At 32.7% G+C, this 10,271-nt stretch overlaps 1 protein-coding gene across 1 annotated transcript; it reads right to left on the reverse strand.

Annotated features, from left to right (window-relative positions):
- Positions 1–4,233: 4,233 nt before the first annotated feature.
- LOC106074301 (uncharacterized) lies at positions 4,234–8,921 on the reverse strand. Its single transcript, XM_013235051.2, has 4 exons — positions 8,088–8,921; positions 6,561–6,755; positions 5,027–5,161; positions 4,234–4,877 (listed from the first exon to the last, which is right to left on the reverse strand). The coding sequence occupies exons 1-4, from the start codon at positions 8,688–8,690 to the stop codon at positions 4,752–4,754; spliced, it is 1,059 nt and encodes a 352-aa protein (XP_013090505.1). The 5' UTR covers positions 8,691–8,921; the 3' UTR covers positions 4,234–4,751.
- Between the last annotated feature and the right edge of the window lie 1,350 nt (positions 8,922–10,271).

Consider the following 10,271-nt stretch of genomic DNA (forward strand, 5'->3'; position numbering starts at 1 on the left):
TAAAAAAATGTTGTCCTTCATGAGATGATTGTATTTTTTTTTTAAACTGTGTCAAATGTGCATATTTACATAAAATGTTGATGTTAAACAAATGGATTATGAAATTCTTTAACAAATATAGATTGGTTTGCAAGCAATTTAAAGGATGAGCAATTTAAGAATTTTCAAATATTATTGACTTGATTTGCAAACAAAACCTTGACAAGACTGCAAGCAGTTTTAGTTTTGTGTTGTCTGTCTGTTCATGGTAAACTCAAATAATGGTGCATTAATGTTTCTTTTCTTATCTTATAGGTTACAGATGTTAATTGAAAAGAGAAGATTATTACCTCCCACGCATTTCATGTGTCAATCTAGTCATGCATGTTAATCAATGACTTAAACTCTGCTAGGTTGTGGGGCTTCCTGCTTGACTCAGGCAACTCATTCCATTCTCCAATGGCACAGGGAAAGAAAAAGCACTTGAACGATTCGTCCTATCTTATGGGATAAGAAATGTTCATCCTTGTTACTTTTTTTATTATTCTTACTTATTGTCAGGGTGCGACATCTGAACAATGGTAATGTACTTTTACTGTTAATAGCAACCAACAGAGCAACTAATGTCAGCACTAGTATGTCAAATCATCAACACTTTCAGCATATGACATTGGCCATGTAGCCTTGTTATGAAAAATGAAAATTCCCATCTCTATGGGCATAAAAACAGTATTGAGTTTTTACAATAACATTATAACTTTGTATATTTTCTACAATAATCAACTTTAAGAACAAATCACCATGATTTCCCATTTTCTAAAACGTAAAATTGCTTTGAGGTTTGAATACTAAGAATATGAGTATGTTTAACGATGATTTATGCTTGCCCAATCTGATGTTGGATCAAATTTATCTGATAGATGTAATCAGACAGGAAAATGTATAAACTAAAAAAAACAACAAGAAAACAAGATGTGTATCATAAAATGCATGAATCTTTTAGTGTCATGATAAAAAATATTTGTACTTTTTGGTCTTCAAAAAAATTAAAGCTTAAAATACTTTCAACAAAAGTTAACAGAATTATAGTTGTAGAAGTATACATTTTTTTTTAAACATTTCATTCATATCTTTTTTTTGAAAACAGTAATGTAAACATGAATAACATACTCATTATTACATTTGGTAAACAGTCCTTTATCAATGCAAATTTTTTTTAAATGCTAAAAAAATTGGTGTTAAAAATTTCACATAATTTATGTGAAATCATATAACGGATTTGATGCAGCCATCAATCATTACACTACAACAGTGTTTCCCACACTGTCCTGGGGAACCCTAGTGTTCTATGAGGCCTGAATATGTGTTCCGGAGACTACTGGAATAATTAACTAGTAGTCCAAGACATAAATTAATCTCATTAAAAAAAAACAACCTAAGTGTTCAGCTAAATGCTAAGAATGTGTGAAGTGTTCCATTAAAATAAACGTTTGGGAGCCACTGCACTAGAAAAAATGTACATTAATACTGTAACAGGTCATCTGCATCTAGCCTGTACAGACACATGCAAATATCTAAGTATAACTAAATAACTAATACAAGGGTTACGATGTGTAGGTTTGTATACAAAGTTGAAAGATGCACAATTTAAAGCTAAAAACAATATTTCTCATAACATATAGTCAGTATTTATATATTTAAATTTCATATTTAATGAATATATTTAAAAATGTATATATTATATGTATACAAGTACATTATGAAAATAAGAACATTAAAAGATTTACACAAATGAGTATTCCTTAACATCAGCGGCACCTGGCGATCCTCAAAGTAGTTAAGGGTATGGGATAGTATAGGATCATAAGTGATATGATCTTATAGGGGCATAATTAATCTTATCTAATAAGGTACATTTTAAACAGTCTATATTAACATTAGGCATACTGATTAATCCCTGTCTTGTTTAGCCTGGTAGAATTACTTTTCAACATTTTTTTAACAAACTATATATTACACAATCAGTTCAAAATTTTCAGTGATTAACATAATGTCCAAGTTTACGAACACAACGACTGGAATTAGAATTACAAAACAATCATTCCATAATGACAGTGAATCCAAAAAATAAATAATTTTTATTACAGAAAACTCTTTATGGCACACAATTTTTTAATTGCACATTTTAAAATTTTTGCAGCTAATGAATTAAAAGATATTGGTTCAACAAAGGTTGAAAAATTCCTTTGATGTATCTTAACCATACAATATAACACAAAACAACTTAAAACACCTAGATTATTGAGAATACAGACACTAATAACTATATCACAAATGGCTAAAAATATTAGAATTTATTATAATTAAACAATATAATGAGTTGGTAAAATTTTTAAATATAAAAACAGAAAAAAAAAAATATTTTAAAACAAACATTACAGTTACTGGCCAGTTTTATAATAATTTTAGGCACAGCTTCAGGTGGAATCCATCCACAATTAGAATTATGAAAACCAACATTTTGTCATTTAGCTTAGTGATTAGGTTTGATCTAGTTGAATAAATGTACTATGTATTAATTCTTAATTATGTATAATAATAATAATAGTAATCATAGTATCAGAAATTAGTAATGTATGTAAAGTATAGCATTTCCAATTTGTCTATTCAGCACCTCACTGCTACAGCCATCTACCTTGTGTTACATGTTGGGCCCCCACTGATTAATCTTATAAGTTACACTCAAAGGCGAAAATACAGGAAGAATATGAATATTTGGAAAAAATATACAAGCTCAAAAACGAAAAGGATGGTTTTATCACAACAAAAATTGCACCCATAAAATAAAAAGCTGGAAAAATAGCTTTGGCAGCATCAGGCCAAATACAAGTTAAAACTCAATTACAGACTATAATAAATAAGAACTAGGGATCACATTGAACTCAGCAACACAACATAGAGAAAGTGACAAAGGGACACAGCCTACAGCTCAAGTTCAAGTTCTGGAATGAGGAAACAAATATTTGTAATATCACAGTTTTAGTGTGCTCGGCACAAAGCAACTTCTCGCAGAGCCAAGAGACAACATTTTAGAGAACCAAAAGACAACTTTTCTTAGATTCATGACAACTTTTCCTCAGACCAAAAGTCATAAAAATCATGTTCAAACTAAACAAAAACTACTACAAATTAGGTAGCTTAACACTTAAAGCTTAAACTGATTGAAAAAAAGAAATCTGTATCAGAATACATAAAAATAACATTTACTGCTGCAGGGGTGAACAACTGTTTAGAAAATACTATATAGACATCTATGTAGGAAATACTGCAGATCAACAGAGTTTACTACATTTAATTTTTTTCCCCATAGTTCCCTTTTCAGACCTTGCAATCTATAGGGCAGATTATTAATGAGTAGCACAATGGCCTTTACATTTCCCAACTAAAGCCAGGTACCCATTAGAATTGGTGGACTCAGGGGTGTCCTGGAAATCCAGAAAATACCAGTCTTTAACAAGATTTGAACACAGGACCCCAGGTTCAGAAGTCGAGCATTTTACCACTCAGCACCACCCCATTTCCCTCTAAAGATATATAAATGAACTTTGGAAATGAAAACCTCTTTACACTTTTTATTTTGTTGAAAATACAAAAATGGAAGAAAGATAACCGTTAAAAACATTTTTAAGTTTTGGAGTTTTGTGTTACCAAATGAATTAGAAAAGCATTGAACCTATCATAAAAAGTCTGTACCATACAAAAAGGCTCTCATCCAAAGTTTACATTTATTTTCTTTTAGCTGAATGAATAATCAAATCGGAATAGCCTTGGGAATCTAAAGAAGTAAACAACTTACAGTTCTGTATTAACTCAACTTTAGGATAGCAGACCTATAAAGCTGCATGAATTAGTGTTCTTTGAACACAATTTCAGCCAAAACAGACAGCTGTCAACTAATATCAAATCATGATATTGAGGTTTCAGAAATACAGAAAGACTAACCATGGAATAAGATATTTTTTTTAGTATAGATAATGGCACATTAGTAGGTTATGAAAGCTATAGTATGAAGTAGATTATTTTTCCTTTATTTCAATGGTTCAATGAAGCACAAGCTACAAGGCTCTTGGTTATTTTTATACATATATAGGAATTGTTTTCAATTCCAAAGATTACCTTTAATACATACAGACAATAAAATAAAAAGTTTAAAAAATCCAGGTGAGAAATAAAAAAAAAGCATTCAAAAAAAAAAAAAAAAAGAAATCAATTAAAGCAACTTTTTTTTTTTTTAAACCAGGTCTAATTACTTTCTGAAAAATATAACAGTCACTGCACTTTGAAATTTGTCTATAAAATATGCTTCACATTTTAATACATTAAAACGTATGCATAATTTTTTAAGTGGGGGGTTAGAGTATCTGCACTTGCTCTCGGGGATATCAATAAAAGAACAAGTCATAGGATGAGCAACACAACACAGCAGCCCCCCCCCCTCCCCGCATTGATGTCATTTGCTAGCATATTTATTTGGTGATTGGGACATAGTAAAAGCTTTAGCGAATTGTTATTCATACAGGTAATATCATAAGAATAATAGTAACTGTGAATCTAGATTAAGCAAATTTCAGTAAGTGAAATTACTTCTGAAACAGCTACATATAATAATACAAATTTAACAGCACTATATTCTAGTGCAGGACATATTTTCAGTCAGTCTATTTCAAATATTACTACAAAGCTTTGTAAAATAAGCATAATTCTAAATAATTCTAAAGATCTATCTCATCTTCTTCAATCAATTTTCTCCGTCGATACAAACGATACTGTATTTTCCACTTTCTGTAGCTTATAAAAGCAGAAAATCCATTCAGCAACATGCAAACATAGCCTAGAATCTGAAAGAATAATAGTTTCGCTTAATGAAAAAAAATTGTTTGATGTGAAATTTGTTTTTAACTTTAAGAATAAATAAATTTTAGTAAAAAAAAAAACTACAGCGACACAACCAAAAAAAAAAAAAAAAAGGAAGAAAAAAAGTACAAACCACTGAAGTGACAAGTTGACTTATAGTCTCTTTAGAGACATCTGTTTTCATCTTTTCATAGAAGTCAAATGCACTTGCAACAAGAGAAGAACCCACAAGGTACAGAAAAGCAAATAAGGAATATACAACCATGTCCTGGGAAATAAAAAAAACAACTAAATTGTCCATTGTGCCTTATGAATATAAACATAGAGTTGAAGCTAGGTGCTGAAACAAATGTGATACATACACATATTAAACATAAATGAATAGCACCAGGGGCCAAGTTTTTAAATGACAGAAAGCAGTGAATTAAATGCGACGAAAATAAGGGACTGCGCCGACCAAGGCTCGAAACAGTGACCCCGGAATCGACAACACCGCCTAGCGATAACGCACTAAGCGAACGTAACCTCTAGACCATCGGAATGTAAAAAAAAAAATTCTTCTGGTCCAGAGTCGTTATGATTAACAGTAGTTTGGCTCTATACAGACTGTAGAGCAAGAAATATTAAAAGGTGACGTGATCATGTAAGTGCAAGGCGGATGTTTATTAACATACAGAGGGTCCATCAACAAGAAATCAAGTGTCAGCACTGGCTGCCTTCCGTACAGAAACATTCAGCCCAATGAAAAAATAGCAAAGGGAAAAGAATTAAAGCCAACTTTTATCAAAGAACAAGTTGAATGTTTTCCCACCGGGCCAGTTTCTCTTCGAAGCTAAGGATCTTAATGTGGAAATGAAGGAAGAAGCAAAAGAAGAACATATCCTTTTTTAAGCCAATTCAACATACATTTATAAAAATATTTTTTTTACACATGTTCTACTCAAAAAAAAAAAAAACACAAGAAAATATATAAAAATACTTTGAAAAAAAAAACAACAAAGCTTATCTTGTATCAGTCATGTTATTAAAGTTTTAATAGATTTAGACTAACAATAATAAACCTGTGCGATTAGAAATTGTTTTACCAGTTGTTTTTCTTTAGCGCAATTTCAGGCTTTTAGCTTTATCAATACCCTATGATCTATCACTTGACTAGACCAGTTGGTAAAGGGGGGGGGGGGGGGGGGGAAGAGAAAGGGGGTATCTTGGTGAATGTTTTCATGATCGTTTTTTAAATGTATTTAAAAAACAAAAGTTAAAAAACCTAAATTCGAACTTGAGAGCTCAAGCATCCTAAAACCTCCGCAAACTTCAAACATTAAAGCAGCAACCTACAAAGTATAAAAGGGGCTAATTCAACTTATACCACCACATCACACATTAGTCAAGTGCTATTTTTTCTTTCCCTAGTTAAAAAATAAATAAATAAAATTACCAATAGTTAATTATCTAATTGTTTAATATTTTAAAAATAGATTCTTGTGCTGTCAGGTAAAAGAAATAATTGTGCAAAATTTCAGCTTGATTCGAGATTGGATGTGGGAGAAATAATGTATAGAAACTTTTACCATACAGACAAAGTAAGTTGATATAAGCTTTGTAAAAGAAACTACAAACTACTTTAAAAACTGTGAGGTATAAATTTTATATAAAACACGAGTACTCACAAAAAAGGTCCACTCAAATCCAAATATAGAAATCAAGGAAGTGACATTTCCAAAGAGGAGTGCCACAGTGACGAGTAGAGTCAGTACCAACACAAACAGCATGATTCTAAAATGCCAGCTCAGGGGAAGGTTGAGGAGTCCTCCATCTTTACCTCCAGCACTGACCAAACAAACAAGGGCAGCAACTGTCATGAACTAGAATAAACAGCATTAAAAAAAAGATTACTTGTATAAGTTGTGCAATCCACCGCCCAGGACAGGTGAAAAGAAAGTGGACCACAAGCAGAATATGGTTATGTCTGTGATGAATGTTGCAAAATATGTAGGTCGCAGCTGGGGCTGCTAAGACATGGAAAATACTGCATTCCTCATTAATCTTTAGACTCTAAGACAAGCCAATAAATTGTTTTAATTTTAAAGTAAAAAAGTGGTCATTCTAAATGATTCATTAGCAGAATTAAAATAAATTTAAAAAAATGCTGAAGAGGGTTTATACTACAAAGGCTTGTAAGTAGCCCTGCAGATCTATCACATAAAATCACATTCCATCACACCAAAAATACAAACCTATATTGCATTCAAAAGAGTAACAATCTAAAGGAGACAAATGAGGATCTTCACTTGACCCAAATGTTTGTAAAATGTTTTACTTATTTCGGATGTTCCTTCACAGTTGAAGATAATTACTTCCTAGTCCAAACCTCCCGCAGGACAACGGGGGATGGGAGCGGGCAGGGTTTGAACCCGGGACCATCGATAAGTCTGAACGACAGTCCAGCGTGCAAACCGCACAACCAGGCAGCCATCCAAATTAGCTAGCTATAGACCATAAGTAAAAGTTGCACCTATTTTAATCACAATAAAAATAATAGTGAAATCAGGATTTCAAAACTGTGCTTACGGTTGGCACAATAAGACAATACATTTAACTTTTAAATGTTTTAAATTTTCATTTTAAAAAAGGTTTCCACTTGTATACATACAAATTTTAAAAAGTTACAAATGATGGGGTATGTTTTTAGAAGAGTGGAAGTTGCTTCTTCTTCTTCGTTCTCATTGTTATGTTGGAGCATTCAGATGACTATACCAATATATGAGATGAACTGCGCAGTGGTTTCCAAATCAGGGAGCTCTCCATAGAGTTTTCTTTCTATTGGGGTGTTTTGGGGCCAGTGTCTTATACAAGCCTCTTGGTAGAGAGTGCAGTTTTGGAGGACGTGGTTGGCATTCTCTGGTGGAAGTTGCTGATGCACATATTTTTTTAATATGATGAATACAATATAGATAAATTGGATTAACAATACATTTTTAGTTTTTGGGGCCTAAATGTGTCAGACAGAAGGATAAACAGACAACACAGCCTAGTAAGGCTTTCATCAAGTAATTTACTTTTCTATCAATAGTAAATTATATAGGTAATATCCTAGAAATTAGGCATTAAAGCAATGTTTGTATAAAATATAGCTCTATAAAGTGAAATCTAATTATTGCACTTTTTAATTGCAAAGACATTAGAAATCTACCTACCAGTTGCAAGAACTGCAAGAAGCCTTGACAGGTCAAAAGGTAACCTAAATCCCAGATAATAATCACTCTTTGTTGAATTTTTTCTTCAGCTTGGCTTGCTGTTGGAGCATCTCCTGATACACTTTGATTTGGTATACCTGTAGATTGGCTAGCAGCTTGCCTGGGGCCAGTATTAGCCGTGACAGAGCTTCTTTTTCGATGTAAACTTTGAGGCAGTCTCTGATTGCTTCTGCCACCTACTTCTGCTAATTTTCCTGACATTATTTGATTGTTGGAGGCATTGATACCTGAGGTACTTTCACTCATGATGGTGATGGGTCCATCATAGAATGGGTTTGTTATACTGGTGCAGGATGAACTCTGGGATTGTGAGGGAGAGCTAAATCTAGACAACTCCTCACTTACTGTGTTATCATTGTCTAGGTCACCATCATTGATGAATCTGTCCCCATCACCAACTGTGGCACCGCTCCCACTCACACTGCCACTGGTCATCCAGCTTTCATTACTGCAGATACTTGTGGAAATATTACTTGTTTTAGAATCAGACTGAGACTGCTGTTTGTCTGAGTCCGAGGGTAAGGTTTCATTTTGAGGATCCATCGACAGTCTAGACTCTAAATCTAGACTTTTGTTCTAACAATAATTTAGTAATTACCTAGATAGATCTAGACTCTAGAGTCATTTGATGGCTATATCTTGTTACTAGATTCTAGTCTTAAGTCTAGATCTAACTAGTTAATCATATTCATAATGACTGATGAGACTTGAAAAGTTAATAAATAATAAAATAAACAATGACTGACTTTTACTTTTATAAGTCTAGTGAGTGACTAGACTGACTAGACAGAGTCACAGACTAGTCTCTGTCTCAGTCAGTGTCTCAGGAGTGTCTGTGTCTCTACTAGAATTTACTAGATCTAGATCTATAAGTTATAACTATTCTAGTCTAGTACTTGTCTCTTTTCAACCTTTAATTAGTTTATGCTTTTATTCTATGAAACTAGATTCTAGTATAACTAGATCTATAAGTCATTTATAATTAAAAATCGAGTAAAAATATGCATCTTTTAATCTTTACGTTTTCAGAAAATATTCCAGCAGTAGTAGAAGTAGTAGTTCATATTTATTGATCTGCTATGACCCGGAAGTATAATTTAATGTTACTCCAAATTTCCTTTTCACCATTTTGCTTGTAAAAATGCATGAATAAATAAATATATAGCCTACGAGTTAGAAATCAGTGAAAAAAACTTTGAAGTTAACAAATTTTCTAAATTGCATAATTGGCTAGGCAGGGATCTACAGAAAACTGTTAAACATGATAAGCGGTCAACTCAATGCTTTCAATATAAGACAAGGAGGATACGGTCCACTACACAAAAAAGTTTGAGAACCACTGCTGTAAATAAAGATTTAATTTCAACAAAGAAGTAGTAAAATTGTAATTAAGTTTTTAACTGGCAATGCAATATTTCTGAGAATTGGTTCGGTTACGATTTTTACAAAGCTTATATCGACTTGCTCTGACTGTCTAACTGGTAAAACTTGTGTAGGCCTACACTTTATTGGATCAAGTCTGCACAATTATTCATTGTCTCTAAATAAACGCGAATCAATTGAAAAATTGACTAATTGTTATAAATTATCTGTCCAAAGGCTGTGTGAAGCGTCTAGTGTGGTAGCTAAACTTGTTGCCATCCCCGGCTAACATCTGTGAAAGGGGAACAATTTCCCAAGTCTCTCTTGCCAGTAAATAGCCTCTCCACAGCAAGTCCTAGGCAGTACTTCCTCGTGGTGACATATGGAAATTGAGAATGTGAAGCCTCAGGCTTATCTGCAAGGGTCTCGGGGGAGGTTTGGCCCCAAAATTTATCAATAAGTCATAATTAATCAAGTGTGTTTTATATTGAGACATAACTAGCTAAGCCCTATGTCAAGTGGTTGTCGTCAAAAAATTCGAAACTAATAAAGAGATCAACTATAAATATTTACATAAGCACTTCAATATATAGCTCAGTGGTCTGTACATCATCTATTCGTGGATTATGCCAACAGGAGTATCCCCATTAAAAAGTGGATAACTAATTGATTAACACATAATGATAATGAAATCAAAGCTAACATTTTGCACAAGCATTCTGAGCCCCATGAGACTAACACATATTAATACATTTAAACCAA

The sequence above is a fragment of the Biomphalaria glabrata genome, chromosome 7 (assembly GCF_947242115.1).
Source record: "Biomphalaria glabrata chromosome 7, xgBioGlab47.1, whole genome shotgun sequence".
Taxonomy (NCBI): domain Eukaryota; kingdom Metazoa; phylum Mollusca; class Gastropoda; family Planorbidae; genus Biomphalaria; species Biomphalaria glabrata.